The following is a 17,282-nucleotide window of genomic DNA, read 5'->3' on the forward strand; positions in this document are numbered from 1 at the left end:
AAAAAATTAAAAAAAGAGAAAAGAATTAAAGCAGGTCCCTTTCCTCCATTGAAAGTCAGGAAGGAAAACAAACCAAACCCATTCTTTTCAGCTCTAAAGAGAGTCTGTATCTGTGTGTTGAGTACTACAAAAAATTCTTCATATGAAAGAAATCTGAGGTCACGGGTAAATGGACTCTTTCAAACTATAATGGGATAAAACCGCATACTATAATTTATTTTTCTTGTTTAATCAAAACTATATGCCTTAAATCTATGATGCTCATGAGTAGTCTTTCAGAAAAGCAGACCTTTCCAAAAAGCATAACGTCTCCCGATGACGAGAACACACTGAAAGAAACCACATGCATTCGGACGCACCCAGGAGACCGGTGTTGCTCTGCTCCTGTGAGCTAGCGCAGGCTGAAGAGGTGACATGGGAAACAGCACGGCTTTATCGTGAATCACAGCTGGCCTTTGGGGGCCTCCCACTGACATGACCAAAACATGGAAGCAGAGATCAGATTTACCCTCTTATCTGAACAAGCACAAAACAAACAGTAAAAACTGGAAGCAAACCCTGTGAAACCATGACCCAAGGCCGTGGGCGACCTGTGGGCTATGAGAAACAAGTGTGGTGAGAGCAGGACAAGGCTCCCAGCTCACGACAGTGAGGCCCTTCTGGACACAGCGCAAGAAGGAGGAAGAAAGGTGGGGTCCAGGAGACTCCATGAGAGTCTGAAGAAACCCAAGTGGCTGCAGCCATGGCGAGAATCTCACACAGGCGGGAAGAGAGGTGGCTAGTGCCTAATGTAAGCAGGTTCAGTACAGGAGAAACTGCCCAAGGCTGAGGAAGGAATAACACAAAGAGGCTAGCGGAGACAGGGACCGGTGTTTGCATGCTGGCTGATGTTCTCATGGGCGGGAGACTGAGAAATTTTACAGTTCACGAGGCACGAGGTGGATACTCAGGGAGCCTTTGCCTAGACCAGTAAGAGTAACCAGTGCTACACGGAGCACTGTTCCAGACATGATCAGCAAAAGCTGTTGAGGAACAATCTTTCTGTACATTGTGAAGATTATCACTCTGATTGGTTTAATAAAAAGCATAATGGTCAATAGCTAAGCAGGATTTTCGGTGCTGAGAGAAGAGGTGGAGTCATCAGTGGGCTGCATGGGGAGACACGCAGGACAAAGGTAAAAGCCAGGAACCACGAAGACGAACAGAAACAGGTCGATTTATGTTATAAGAGATCGTTAGAAACACGCTTAAGCTATCGGCTGAACTTTCATAATTAAAAATAAATCTCCATGTTGTGATTTGCGAGCTGGCTGAAGAGACAGACTACAAAAAAACAGAAGACCAGAAGTATCGGGCAATTTTCAAGTAACTCAGTGGTATACCAGGACAAAGCCTGGGAACCCTGACACATCTCCTGGACTCACAAAGTAAAGTTTATAACACCTGCCATCACCTGAAAATCAGAAGGCATACAAAGAGGCAGGAAAACATAGCCCAAAACAAAACAAATTCATCAAAACCAACCCATGAGTGACAGACATACTAGGCATTAGACACACAAAATATAGAGCTTTAAGACTAGACCTGTATCCCACATTTGAAAAGTTAAGTAGGCATGAAAGACATAAAAAACAAACAAACAACAAAAAAAAAACAAGTCCCAGGTGGGTGAAGTGGTGTAAATCTGTAATTTCAGTGATTTCAGAGGCTAGGTGGGAATGAACATCATAAGTTCAAGGACAGCCTGGGCAACTTAGTGAGACTCTGTCTCAAAACAAATGAGGGTTAGGAATGGATCTTTGCCCATGAGTACACTTTAGGTTCACTGGTGATGTGATATCATTAATCGTTCTCACATGGACATAATCTCAGAGATGACAAAACATATTTAAAGAAACAATGGCTAAAATAAAACCCTTCAGAAAAAAACCAAAACCCTTCAGGAGCTGGGCACAGAGACACACGGTGAGCTAGTAAGGGAACTAAAAACAGGAGGATCACAGATGCCAGGAAAGCCACAGCAAATGGAAAACAAACAAAACCAAAAAAGTACAAGTTGATAACAATGACAAGCTCACGGATCTAAGGAACTTGACCAACCCTAAGACAGAAACAAAGAAAACTACGCCCAAAGGCATCATTACCAAATTTATAAAACACAGAGACCAAGAGAAGCCAAAGAGAAAAGGTAGTGTTTAGAGGAACCAAGAAAAAACAACATCAATTCTCACTGGGAACAAGAAGACACAGGGACAACTTTGGACAACTTTAAACAATTTGGACTTCACATCTGCAACCCAAGGACCTGGGAGGCTGGGCAAGAAGAGCTTGAGCTTGAGGCGACCTGGGCTACGTGTCACTTCAAGAGAAGCCGTGGCGACCTGGGCTACGTGTCACTTCAAGAGAAGCCTTGCCTATTTAATAGACTTCATGGTTCAGTGGCTAAGAGCTTTGCCTACTCTTTCAGAGGACCCGGGGTTCGATTCCCAGCACCTACATGTGGCTCACAGCTGTCTGCAACTCCAGTTCCAGGGTAATCTGACACCCTCTTCTGGCTTCCACAGGCACCAGGCACAACACAGTGTATTTATATACATGCATGCATGCCTGCAAAACAGCCATACACAGAGAAATAAAAGTCTATAAACCTGTAATTCTATCTCCACAGAAAGTAACTTAAAAACTGAAAGTGACCAAAGAGATATTACATACACACTTTCAGGATCGTAGATGTACTGACTACCTCCGTTGTGGTGACGTTTTCAGAGGTACGGTCACACTGAAACTCATCAGACCACACACTTTCAATCTGCACAGTGTTCTTCTATGCAAGCTACTCCTCTATAATGCTATTAAGTCACACACAAGGAAAGGATAAAAGGGAAAAGATAGATTAAGATAAACAGACATGTCTGTGACATCTAATTCTTGATAAAATAAAGAATATTTAGAACAAATAAGATCTTTCAGGAAAATGCTCAGGCTGACAATGACAGGAAAATGCTCAGGCTGACAATGATTCAAATTGTACATTAAAACACACACACATGTATGTGTACATACACGTGCACTCCGCACACACACACACGCACACACACACGCACACACACACGGGTGCGCTTGCACACACGACATGCACATGCACGCACGCACGCACACACACATGCACGCACGCACACACGCACACACGCACACACACACGCACTGAAGCCGAGCACCTTACCTTAAAGTAGGAATGAATAGCAGCTGTGGCTTCACTGCGGACCCGCAGTATGGAACCCAGAGTGTTTGTCCTACACCTCAGGTGAGGGTACTGTCTCAGGTACTCCAGGGGATGCCGCTCCTTGTATTTTATAGGGAATGCCTGCCAAAAGTATAGGGGACGTTTAGAATGGAAAAAAACAAACAACAAGGTCATTTAATGAACCAGTTTCCAGAGTATTTCTTAAAACAGTAGTGTTCTGGGGGCAAAACTAAGATGTCTTCCCTCTTTATTAATAAAAACAAAAACAAGTTAAAAAAACCAAAACCCATTAATTACATGTATTTTCATGTGCAAACAAACACACATCTGTGCATGCACACACATATGTATTTTCTGTGTGCACACAAACACACCATCTGCGCACATATATGCATGCGCACACCACACATACACGCATACACGCACACACACACACACACACACACACACACACACACACACACAGCACACCATTCGTTCAGAGAAAAGAGCACAACTTGGAGTTGGTTCTCTCCTTCCACCACGCAGGTTCCAGGAATAAAACTTGGGGTCATCAAGCTTGGAGATCAGCACCTTCATTCATTGAGCCAGACCTTCTTTATTTCTTAACAGAATGGATTGTAAGCCATTTCCTTCTACCGGGTAAACCAGAGTTAGGGAGATGCCAGGGTAAAACCAGCTTCACTACTTACTAGCTAAATTACTTAAAGCCACTGAGACTCGCCTGTTAGTTACCAAGTTTCTACCCATTCGTGGTCAGTTTCTTACAACTAGAGAGGTTAGCATGTAACTATTCAAATAACCCACTTGGATACATGAGTTCAAAACATCACAGACATAAATGGCTTTTTCCTAACATCATACACACACAGTTGGCATTTAGCTCCCCCCGATGTCATGTAGCCACAAGCATAAGCAATTAGGCTTGCTTATTGTGTATCAACTATTTTGGTATCTAACAGCATGAGGGAGACACAACAACTTTCATTTAGCACAGAAGTTTTGGAAAACATTGGAGAAAAGTATGGCTCCAACTCGCAACATCTCTGGCCTGGCCACACTCATGTTACGACATTGCCAAGACACACCTCTTTACAAGCAGAACCTGAAGTTTCAGTGAAAAGATACCAACGAAGTCTAAAAAGGAAAGCACGGGGTGGACTGCTCCTAGACTCCTCTCTTTTTTATGTCTTGGGTAAATATTTCTTTATATGTTGTACGGAAACAAGTACCATATTTTTACTAAAGGCAAACTGTGGCCCCATTAGTAGAGATTCAGGATTCTCTCATGTCTGAAAACATTAAGTAACACTCAGACAGGGCTAGGGATGTACCATTTACCCAAAGTAGGGTGTGGGGTAGGATTCTCCGCAGCACTAGGGCAGGGGATGGGGGATACTATCCATTTACATGCTGGAGGTCTTAGATTTGGGATCAGGAACAAGAGGAGTTTAAAATAAATAAATAACACTAAACAAATGTATAAAAACAACCGAAGCCGAGGGACAATAATTTTGCTCATTAAATATTTAAAATTATAGCAAATACAAGATTTCAAATGCTAGAAGATAAACTTCAGACCTGACAGGGACCACAGAAGTGCACAGTTTAATTAATACATGGCTTCCAGAAGTTGAAGCAATTGTTATATTGTTACTTCACACTAGGCTCAGCCCTCTGCTCAGTGATCAGGGGAATTACAAAGGAAACTGTTCTAAGGACCCATCTTTTCCACAGATGTAAACAGACCACTGGTGTTTTAGATTAAACCTAAACAGTCCCCCGTATTATCAGTAAACATACCTTGGCTTCACAACTTCCAATAACCTCAATTTTTTCTGCTTTCAGTTCCACGTTCTGCCTTTTGGATAGACTTTTGACCAACTGCCCTTGGACTTGCACAGAACTCCCAAAAGTCAACTCTCTACAGTAACAAAAAACTATGATCAGAAAAGATACCATATATCACCTACATTTCAATCAAAATCTTACTGAAGTATATAATGCCAAAAGTATTTATCTAGAGTTAAGTTAAATCATCTGCAAATGCTCTCTTGTACCAGGACTCTAAAAATAAATTCCGGGTTAATATGGGAACACATAGATGATGTGGGATTACCATTAATGAATAAAGAAACTTATTTGGACCAATAGCAGAGCAGAACTTAGGTAGGCGGGGAAGACGGAACTGAATGTTGGGAGAAAGAAGGGCGGAGTCAGAGAGAAGCCATGGAGCCACCTGAGATAGATGCTGTGAACTTTACCCAGTAATCCACAGCCATGTGGTGATGTACAGATTAATAGAAACGGGTTAAATTAATATATGAGTTGGCCAATAAGCAGCTAGAGCTAATGGGCCAAGTAATGATTTAATTAATACAGTTTCTGTATGATTATTTGGGGGCTGATCTAGCCGAGCGGCTGGGGACCAACAAGCTCCCTTCTCCAACAAGTGGAGTTACATAAGGAATTACATAACTATTATTATTTGGGAGGGCAGATAGACCTAGAACTCACTATATAGACCAGGTTGGCATGGAACTCACAGAGATTCATCTGCCTCTGCCTCCAAAGTGCTGGGATTAAAGGTGTGTGCCGTCAGGCCTATTATGTCTTCTTACTAAATATCCCGCCTGGCCCAGTTCCTTGCAGATGGCGGACTGAGTGTGAGGTCTGGGCCTAGGGCCTGTAGCCTGGCTGATGGCACCACACCAATGCCATCCTGCTTTGATAATACCCAGGGGTGTCACAAGATGCTAACACTGGCAAAAGGAGGGACACGAGAATCCTTAGTACCACTTTTTACATGCATGATTTTATTTTAACCGTTGTTTGTTTTTATTTAAGAGGAGGTCCCATACACAGCCCAAGCTGGAACTCACTCTGTAGTTCAGGCTGTCAGACTAGGAGAATTCTGGGAAGAGGAAAAGCAGAGATGCAGTCACCAGCCAGACATAGAAAAGCAAGATGAGAATGCCTCATTGAGAAAAGGTACCAACCACGTGGCTAAACATAGGTAAGAGTTATGGGTTAATTTAAGTTTTAAGAGCTAGTGAGTAGTCAGCCTGATCAACAAGTCAAACAGTTTATAATTAATATAATCCTCTGCGTGTTTATTTGGGACTGAACAGCTACAGGACTGGGTGGGACAAAAACTTCCGTCTACAAAGTACTTTTATTAGAGCAGAGTAAAATTCTGCTTCAAGAGGTTATACTGTAACACAAAATGGCATTAGTTTTAACATCTGATGAATGAGACCGTAAAAATTCCTTCCATTTACTCAATAATTATTGGCTATTTTCTAGTATTATGACAGAAGCTCAGGACAGAAATTGAATACATCATTCCTAGCCTCAAAGAGCTAAGAGTCAAAGGAGTTGAATAAGAATACAGTTAATTTCCAAACAATGGTGTCCATTCTACGACAGATGGGCACAGGGTAACATGGGCGCAGAGAAGCGCTTGCCACAGTCATGGGAAGCAGACCTCAGCCAATGTTTAAATCGCAACTACAAATAAGACAGTATCTCTTTGTATCTCTTTTGGCAGAGGGGCCAAAACGTGGGAGGTCTGGAAGACAGCAGGTTAGGGGAGGTGCAGGTAGTTCTAAAAAGACTGGAGGAAAAACACAGGCAGAAGATACCAGCATGGGAAGAAGTCAGAGCTCAAAAGCTCTTGATTCCAAGTTTACTTGGATTTTTCTTCAAAGCGATATTTAACAATTTGCTTAGTAAGATCATTCAAGTGGCAAAGAAAACACTCAGCTAGGGGAGTGGAGAACACGAGAGAAGGAAGGAAAAATTGAAGAACTCTTTAAAGAACAAGGAAAACATAAAAAAAAAAACAAAAAACCAAACTCGCCTACTGTCAAAGCTTGAATCAGCAACAATCTGAAGGCTTTCCAGAGAGGATCCGTCATTGACATGCAGGAACAGAACTTCCTTCTGGGACCGCACGGAACGGACCCATCCCTGCAAAAAAGGACTTTTCAACGTGAGCTTGAAAACCGAACACTTCTACATTTTCATTACACGTTCAAAAAAAGATTAAATGAAAGAAAAACAATGCTCATCATTTTGCCTCAGAATACCAAATGCGTAAATGGCCTGCTTTGGGCTGACCTGGATGTGCACACAGTTTTACATGGCTCTTATTACAGTGATATACATACATACATACATACATACATACATACATACATACATATATATGGCCCACCTTTGTTAATAGAGCTCCTCACTTTAAATGGATGCATTCCACTAAGGCGATGAGCCTAATTACCATAAACAGCATTCTTAATTGGCTTCTCAAAGCTATTCCTCGCGCCTCAATTACAAAAAAGGGGAAAAAAGGTTCTTAAACTGGTGCCTTTCTCCTTCTGTCAAATTTTCAGAGAGATCACTAGACTAGAAATATCATATGGGATTTCGTTCTACTGACAAACTATCATACAAAAAACGTTTCTTAAAAAAGTCTCATGAAGCTAAATATAGTAGCATACACCTGTGACCCCAATACTTGGGAAGCTAAGGCAGGAGGATCCTGAGTTTGAGGCCAACTTCAACTACGTAGCTAGTCTGCGTCTCAAAAAAAAAAAGTCTAATAAGATATACATATAAAAATGTCACAAAGAAACCTATTTCTCTTTGATTCTTATGGGCTTTTATTAGACTAAAAATTATGTGTGTGTGTGTGTATATATGGAATGTGTACAGGGGTGCCAGGAGGGGTTAAATCTTCTAGAACTGGAGTTACACGCAGCTATGAGCAACCTGACATGGGTACTGGGAATCAAACCCTTTTCCTCTGGAAGAGCAATACGTACTCTTAAGCACTGAGCCATCTCCCCTGCCCCAGAAAATTAGTTCTTTGTATGTTAACCAATACATTTGAAAAAATTGGAACTATTATTATCAAAAACAGCCTCTTGAGCATTTTCTAAATGTGATCTTTGCCACAGCAAAGACTGGGTATTATCTGCTCTGCAGCAGGAACAGAAACTAACGCCAAACAAGTAAAAATACATGATAAAAAGAGTCTCGTTAGGAATACACAGCCACACATCAATTCCAAAGACAGTCTTACCTTAAACGACAGGTACATGCTGGCACAAATGCTTACTAACTCAAGAGGCTTACTAACACTAGTAACAGTTACACACCCGACTTGAGTTTAACCAGCTAGGAGTTAACAGAGAACAATGTTTCCAAAGACACTCAAAGATACATTTGATCTTTGATTCGCTTTCCCTGGAGCTGAACTTACAGGTGGTTCTGAGTTTCCTGATTTAGGTTCTGCCAATGAACTCAGCTGTTCTGAGAAAAAAAAAAAAACTCTGGTTCTCTAGAAGGGTGGCATGCGCTCATAACTGCTAAGCCGTCTCTCCAGCACACGTTTTAAGTTAGAGAATATCCACTACCTACTGAAGATGGATTATGTTAAAAAAAAAAGCTTCCCTCTTTCATATACTGCTCATCCCCTTATTATAAAAGCCCTAACAATTATCATACCTCGTTTGCAACAAGTAAACGGTGGCTTCAGGATGTTAAATAACTTACTGAAAGTCACACCTCTATGAACTATTATCCAAGTCTGAATCTTCGTCTCTGTAACTAGGAAGTGCCTGCTCTTCGGCCAAAGCTGTACAGCGTGAGTGTAAACCACTTTGGCTTCACGTGCAAGGCAATTCCTCTCACTCATCCTCAGCTCACGGTCATTTCCAAAGCACCAGGCTCTAATTTTTACTTACTGGAGAGTAAACAGCGAACACGTTTAATGTGCTTCTGTCCTAAATTAATTCTTTGTATTATGCTATTCAATCCTTACAATAGCTAAGTAAAGTGACTATTACCATTTGTGAAATGAACAGACTTAGGAAAAAAATGTCAAAGATAATCCAGGTCACAACTATCAGGTGGTGCACGTGGAACTCAAATACAGTTATTATTCTGAAGTTCGCATTCTTATCCACAAGCTTCTCTGGAATACTACGGCCTCCTCATCTTCTGCCTGGGAACACATCCTGCTGCTATTTCCCTGCCATTGGTTACTGTACCTGGGGACACTATTCTCTAGGACAGCCCGTATGCCGGTGACATCTTCTCGACCTACACACGGTTCAGGAACTCCCTCCCTGTTTCCTTATAACTCTTTATTTACACCACTAGTAATCACTACACTGCTGTAAACTAGGGCTAACAAAAACATCACGTGAGTTACATAATTAAAAATAAAATAGAGCCAGAGAGAAGGCTCCAAGGTTAAGAACACTTCCTGCTCTTGTAGAGGACCCAAGTTTGGTTCATAGCGTCATCTGAGGAAGCTTACAGTTGCCTGTAACTCCAGCTCCAGGAGTTCTGACACCTCCTCTATGGCTCTCCACAGGTACTCCTACGCACATGGCATAAAAATGCATATGTATATATGTATTTAGGTACATACACATAAATACAAACTAGATCTTTAAAAAGACTTGTTCCTACATTAAAAGCAAAAATAGGTAATGAGTAACATGTTATTTAACCAATTATGCTCCAAATGCCATTCGCGTGTAGTCAATATAAAGGTATATTCAGATTATTTTTATATTTCTCTACTCTTCAACGTTATTAGGCATTTTGCACGTACAACACATCTCCGTGCACGTGAGCCCTATTTCAGGTGTTCCGTGGCTGTCAGTTTCCTTATTATACTGCTAAGCACTGAAGGGAAAAAAAAGCCTGTTACCTGGCCAGTAGGTTCAGTTCGTTTTTGAATCTCCTTTGGGTCATTACACAAAAGACATCATTAATGCATGTCAAATTAATCGACGAATACAGAAAATGGCTTTGATAACTTTGATCTGGATCATGGAACAAGTATAAAACCAAAATAAACGCAAGGAAGAACAGCTTGGCCACACTGGTCAGCATCAAGAATACAGGAGGGACCCATCACGGTGTGTTTCAGCAATTCAGGAACTGCTGAACCACCAGGTTTATTCTGTCCCTTTGAGGAACTCGGCAAAGTTGCTGCAGATGCTATCAGGAGAAATAACAGCAGCTAACATTGACCCAGAGGCCTCTGGTCTAAATAGCCTGTACCCACTACCACGTTTAATTTTCAGAACTCTCCGAAATAGAGACCAGTATCATCTCCGTTTTCATAAGAGGAAACCGAGGCCGGGGGCACTGCAGTGGCACACTCATAATTAACAAGGTACTTAGAGCAAGGCAACTGCAGCCCCGAGTTTGTCGGACTAAACATCCCACTCTTTCTCCTCGTTTATTACTTCCGTGGAAGCCTCGGATTAAGAGTCACGGTCGCTAAAAGGACCACACGAAGCTGTGACTCAGGATAGCTATGAGCGTAGCCCAAGACAAACGGTAAACTTTGAGTCCTCTTTAACTAGTGGTGGGGTGGGTGGTTTGTTTGTTTTTGTAACTGGGTGGCTCAATTATGAACTTGGTAGGTGACAACATCGCGTTGCAATGTCAGATGGTTGACACACTTAGAACCAGTGTTTCCTACCAGTCAGGTGAACAGGAAAACGGGAAGACAGGATTCTGCTCTCAAACAACCAGGCCAAGACATCCCTGGCTATTACAAGATAAAGGTAGAAAAGGGGGGCGTGTTCGCTTAAACTTTCCTGACCGCCAGACAAGTTTACAGGCAACGCCTCCGTGTCAGACAAACTCTGCTTGACTAGCAAACGGTCACAGGACGGTCACCGAGAAGTGTGCTCTGCTCACGCTGGGTCCGAGAGGACCGCGCAGAGTGAAGCTAGTGGCCGGGCCCAGCAAGCCCCAGCAGCCGCCTTCCCACACACCCACCTGCACCGTGACGCGCTCCCCACTCGCGTCCTGCACCCCGAGGGCGTCCCGCACCCGCAGTCTCACAGACGCGTGGGGCCTGGGGCAGGAAACGGAGGAGCAGAGGCGCAGGGCGCCCAGGAGGCGCCGGGCCCCGAGCATGCCGGGGTCCGGGGCTGCCGGTCCGCCGGGACAGCCCTCTTCACCCGCGCAGGTCAGGCGCTCGCGTGGCTCTTCCTCCCCAGCCCCGGGCCGTCCCTGCAGGCCCTCTCCTCGGCGTCCTGCCCCCGAAAGCCCGGAAGGTGCAACGATCGTGGAGCTCGGGGCAAACGGGGCGCTACAGCGCCGGGGCTACCAGAGAGCGCAGACAGAGTAAAAGCACGCTGCACCGGGCTACGTCATCCCGGGCGCGCCCTTACGTCATCACGCTAGGTGTGGTCTGAGGCTGAGCATGCGTGATTGTGTTCCCGAGCTGGCACGCCCACCGTGGGGCAGGATGGGGGTGGTGGCAAGAACCGAGGTGGACGGGTGCCTGCTGAAGTCACGGTTGCGTGGTATCAGACGTCATAACACACCCTTGCTGAGAAAGAAAAGACTCAAGCGTTGCCTGTTAGAATCTTCAAGTTTTTCCCTTCTTTTGCTTGCGTTTGTTTGGCCTGAAAACCAGGACCTTTTCATATATTTGGCTGCATTTTAAGTCTACACAAAAACTAAATTTCACATAACTCAGCAAAACGCATGATAATGCCGTTATCTAGTTAAACAGTAAGAGGTCAAGGTAAAGGCGAATTGCAGTTGCCACTGCTATTATGCCCGTTTTACAGATAACAGGAACAGGTCATGCAACCAGCTTAATACAAGTGTCAGATTTAAACCCAGAACCCATGGTTTAAATGCTCTAAACTAACCGACTATTCGGTAATGCTCTAAACTATCCGGCTATACGGTATCTTGTGGTGGAAAAGAAAACCGTAGTCCTGTCCACTGAGGAGCGCATGATCTAAAGATGATGATGATGATGATGGAGGGGGAGGAGAAAGAGAGATCATTCCTGTGTAAACCAGCAAGCACACACATAATTATGTGTGTGGCAAGTTGATTGGTAAAGAGATAATTAGGCTGAGTTTTGAAAAAAGTTAGAATTTTGCCAAAAGAGAATAAAAGAAGTTGCTGGGAGGGCAAATGGCCTTGAAAGAATTGTAAAATTCTTCCCTGGACAGACTTGAAAATATCTCCAATAAAAGTACTTTGGGGCACTTCTAGAACCTTGAGAAAGGAAAAAAAGAGAAATTTGTAGCCTTCCATATTATGGAAATGTATCTTTTACTTTAAAGTATAAATGTACATTGGATATCCCAGCCTCGAAAATAAAATAAAAAAAAAGAGCAAAACCAGCAGCCAGTAGTTGTGGGCTATTTGTACACTGTGTGAAGGTATATTGCTGATTGGTTTAATAAGGAGCTGAATGACCCATAGCTAGGCAGGAGGTGCAGGCAGAGAGAGGAAGTAGGAGGAGATAAGAAAGGTGCAGAGGAGATGTCGACAGACATGAAGAGAGTTGGACATGCAGAATGAAAGAAAGTTGGAAAGCCACAGGGTAAGACGTAGATTAATAAAAGCTGGTTGATTTAAGTCATAAGAGCTAGTGGAACAAGCCTAAGCCAAGGCTGAGCTTTCATAATTAATAAGAAGCGCCTGTGTCATTCTGGGGGGAGCTAGCTGGTGGGACAGACAAAGACCCCCAACAACCAGCAAGCTAGTTTTCTCTTCAGGTCAGTTTTCTGTCTCACCTTCCTCTTCCTCTTTACTACGCTGGATTTTAAGAACTGTAGTCTGAGACTCAGGGAGACAGTCTTCCTCTACTTAAGCCAGAGGAATTAGAAATTCCCTTAATTAGAAAATTCTGAGCAGAGGACCATTGTTCCGTATCTCAAGGAAAAGGGAACCAGTGGGTGAAATGGAAAACTAGCAATGGTTATCAAGTGTACAGCGAAAGCTGATTCTTGCCTGCATGCCTTGTGCTGAGATCCAGCCTCTTCCTGTATCTTTGACTGTATCAAATCACATCATCTTCTGGTCTGATTTGTCTTCAGTGTTTGGACCCACACTGTATCTTTAGATGCATCCCTTTCCATTTCTAACGTGAGTATCGTCCCATGTTAGCCGCAACGATGGGTAGACTTTGACAGAATGGCTCTTCTATGCCAAGAACACTTCTTGTCTTAACTCCATCATCACCATAGCCCTTGCCCACCCCGATGCTGGAAGGAACGAAACCTTAGAGAGCTTTTGTACCAGATACCAGGTTACTTAGCCGTCCTGTTCCAACCCATGCTCTGACTCATTGTGTTACTCCAGAGATCAGGCTCCCGTGAATTATTCCCCTACAACATAAGAAGACATGTCATCATAGTGTGTCTACTAGACCTTCTCTGATCCCGAAAGTTCGCCAAAGTGGCCCCTCGTGAGAAGCAGAACTGAAACGGCCGTGTTAACCTCTGAGACCTTGGGTCGGTTCAGTTGATGCTGCCAGCACTATTCTGGAGCTGTAGGAACTTATTTTTTTTTTTAACTTAAAAAAATGTATGAGTGTTTTGCCTGCATGTATATCTGTAAACCACATGTGTACCTAGTGTCCCCAGAGACCGGAATAGGGGGGTATTGTATCTCTTGGAACTGGAGTTACAGACTGTCATGAGTTGCCATTTGGTGCTGGGACTTGAACCCAGGTCCTCTAGAAGAGGGGCCAGTACTCTTCACCACCCAGCCATCTCTCCAGCCCCTTTGTGGGAAGGTTTTAATAAGGTTCTATACAACACATTGTAACTAACTTAAGCCAGGAACTTCTTAAAATTCTTCCTTTTGTTCTAGGCTGACTTTTACTTATGTTTGTAATGCATTCTTTTTCTTAAGGCGAATACTCCAAATTAAGAAGGCTCATGTCTCACGAGCCTAGATATGACTTTGATTTTTAAAAAAGTACTTCAGTAAATATACTGGACACATTTAAATGATTGTCCCTGTGTTATAGCCAAAGCACACTCATGTTGAACCTCACAAGGCTGTGAAAATTGTTTTCTGAGTTGATGATCCGATTTCCATGCCCTCTGGCGTGCTATGGAAGTTTCCAGAGTTACCTTCAGTGACAGTTGCTCTAATTAGACGTTCTAGTGTTTTCCATGAGGGGAGGAGTGAGTTGGTGTTTCAGAAGTTTGTGCTTTGGTTCTCTTCTTCCTGTTGATCAAAATTCTATTTCAATGTAACTCCCATTTTTTTTAGTAGCACAATGAACAAAACCATGAGCCCAGCAATCAGAAGTCCTTGCTTAAGTCTTAGCTCTATGACCCATGATGGAACTTTCAGGAAGTCACTCGAACTCTCAGTTGGGGGCAGGTGATCTCACTGACTCACTTAGCTGTTCTTGGGTTGACTCTGCTTTGTTCATGGTGCGTTATCTGAGGCCAGTGTCCCCACAGAAAGCGGGACATACTCATGGCCAGTTTGAAAACATTAATTATAAACTCACAATCCCCAATAATGGGCTGCATAAGGAAAGGAAGTTACCGAGTCTCTGTGCGTAGTGTGATTTAACCAAGGTTTGAATTCCCCACTTCCCTCTCCCCGGGTCTTCTGTTGTCTTGTGTGGGTCTGAATCTGTGCCTGCTAGAAGATGTCGAATGTGTCTGTGTGTGCGCCTAGCAAAGGGCTTTGTTCCGTGTTTTCTGAAAGGCACAGGAAGTATGGAGAAGGAATGAGGCCTGCAAAGGTTTTTTAAATTCAGTTTTACCAGCGATTAAGTCACTGACTCCAACTGACCCCACTAACCCAGACAACAAACAGTATTACAAACATCCTCGTTTATCAAGCAATGTATGTTGTGTCTAATATTTCTAGTGGATGCTCACTTTATAAGGCCAATTCCATCCTATTTGCTGTTTTCAGCAAATGATTATTATGACATAACTCATGGGTCAGGGCCATGGAAGAGCACATAACTGGAGATTACAGCTGTGCATTAACTTGGGTTGTAAAGCTGATTACATAAGAAATATAAGGCAAATAAGGCTGGTTGTTATACTATTTTCTTAAGGTCATGTTAAGCAAACAGGCCGAGTACACAGTAGGAAAGCAATCATATGTGACCTTAAGGTTTATTATTAACCTTGGCTGTGAGGTTCAGCAAAATCTTACAATGTAAGGGATATAGTTATATTTTTTTTTCTGTGTAGCCCTGGGCTGTCCTGGAACTCACTCTGTAAAATGGGCTGGCCTCCAACTCAAGATCCGCCTTCCTCTGCTTCCCAAGTGCTGGGACTAAAGGTGTGCATCACCACACTGGTGGGATATTATCCTAAAGCATTTGTCACACATGATATTGCAGATAAGGAAACCCATAACTGGAATAGACAGATTGCTGCTAATTCTGATTTTTCTCAGTGAATTCTAGATCCTTATTAATTAGCTGACTCACTGGCAAAACTTGCGTTTCCTGAATTGGAGTTGGGCGTGGATCATAATGTCTACAGCAGATAGGTCAGTGTGCAAAGCACATTGATTTTATGCCTTATTATTGGGGGGTAAATTGTAAAATAATTGCCCGGGTTTTCACTGCTGAGGTCGAAAGGAGGTTTAACATGCTTTTATTATTCCATGAATAAAAGAAAAATGCATAAAACATAAATGCGCAGTTAAGGACTATTTATAACAGTGAAACTTGTGTCAACACGATGTGGGTCAAGGTAAAGAGCCTTGCCAAGAATTCCAGCTACTTCACCTTTCCAATACAGCTTTCCTGCCCACAGGGGCTGCTAATTATGGAACCTTTTTTGGTTCTAAATTTTCTTTATAGCTTAATAATCTAAGTATATGCAGCCTAAACATTATAATTTTATTTTTCTCTACATTTGAACTCATGCAAATAGAATCTTGCAGGATGTATTATTACTCTGTGTGTGACTTGTTTGCTCAACACTGTTTTCAAGAGGCCCAAGTACACCATTGCCTCTAGCTACACTAGTTTCCCCCATTCATCTTCAATTTGGTTCTCTATAATTTTAGGTCGACCTGTGGTCAACCACAGTCCAAACATGTTAAACAGAAAATTGCAGAAACAATTCGAAGGTTTTAAATAGGATACCACTCTGAGGAACACCATGAACTCTCACATAGTCTGCTCCCTCTCACGTGGGGTATCTCTTTGTTCTTTTGTCCATCCTGGTCTGTTAGTCCACTTGATAGCCATTTCACTTACCGAGCTGAAAGTCACAGTAGAAGGCTGGGAAGACGACCCACAGGTGATGTGCTTGGATCCCCAGAACCCACGCAAAATCCATGTAGGTGTGGCAACCAGCCTGTGATCCCAGTGCCCCGGGAGGCAGAGATGAGGAATCCCCGAAGCAAGCTGGCTAAGCAGACTAGCCAGAGTGGAAAGCTCCTGGTTTAAGTGAGCGACCCTACCTCAAAATATTAGACAGAGAGTGACCGAGGAAGACATATGTACATATGTCCATATATACATGTGAACATGCATACACACATGCATGCATATACTACATACATATGCAAAAAGAATCCAAGCTAGTTTAAGATGCTATTTGGCTTCAGGAATTCCCTGGGGTCTTAGAAGATACCCCGAGGAAAGAGAGCAGAACTAAAGCTCGTGTGTACTTTTTCACAATGAGCATCCTCTCATTTAGTCAGTGTAACTGCATGAGTCCATTTTCGGTTATTTGAACAAACAAATAAACAAACGACCCATGACCCTGAGGAATGTCTGCTGAAAGGAGGTCTGTTTATCTCACAGTCAGGGAGGCTGTAACCCCACGGTCGAGCGAGTCCGTCTGTCCCAGCTCTGGGGAGATCTCCTTTGATTATGTCAGACCACGGTGGGTGGCATCACTGTGGGATGTGTGAGGATGAGGGGCTGCATGGCGTTAGGAAGTCAGAGAGAGTTCGGGGCCCGTGGCTGCTCTTTGCCACTGGAACCACATAGTCAAGGGTAGTGTATATGCCGAGCTTCAAGGAAGAAACTTAGAGTTTAAATTCCTCTGTTCATTGTTCAAGGCTGGTTCTGGCTATTTGTAAATATTTTTGTGCATGATGAACCTCAAGCTTCAAACCAGAAAAGAATATGTCACTTTAGAGAAAGCAGAGTTAACCCCTTCTCATAGTGCCCTTAATCACCTAACCATCACCCACTAGGGCCCATCCTTTCATGCCACTGCATATTGGCAGTCAAGCCTCCAGC

General features: G+C 43.1%; 1 protein-coding gene across 1 annotated transcript in view; it reads right to left on the reverse strand.

Moving 5' to 3' along the window:
- The window catches only part of Nars2 (asparaginyl-tRNA synthetase 2, mitochondrial), an 80,481-nt gene extending 69,042 nt beyond the window's left edge, over positions 1 to 11,439 (reverse strand). Inside the window, exons 1-4 of the mRNA XM_087901259.1 lie at positions 11,057 to 11,439; positions 7,103 to 7,216; positions 5,048 to 5,164; positions 3,224 to 3,364 (exon numbers count right to left, since the gene is read on the reverse strand). Coding sequence (XP_087757385.1) covers positions 3,224 to 3,364; positions 5,048 to 5,164; positions 7,103 to 7,216; positions 11,057 to 11,197 — 513 coding nt within the window. The 5' untranslated portion in view covers positions 11,198 to 11,439. The remainder of the gene's footprint in view (positions 1 to 3,223; positions 3,365 to 5,047; positions 5,165 to 7,102; positions 7,217 to 11,056) is intronic.
- Positions 11,440 to 17,282: the final 5,843 nt, after the last annotated feature.

This window comes from Myodes glareolus, chromosome 24, assembly GCF_982192425.1.
Source record: "Myodes glareolus chromosome 24, mMyoGla1.1, whole genome shotgun sequence".
NCBI lineage: Eukaryota > Metazoa > Chordata > Mammalia > Rodentia > Cricetidae > Myodes > Myodes glareolus.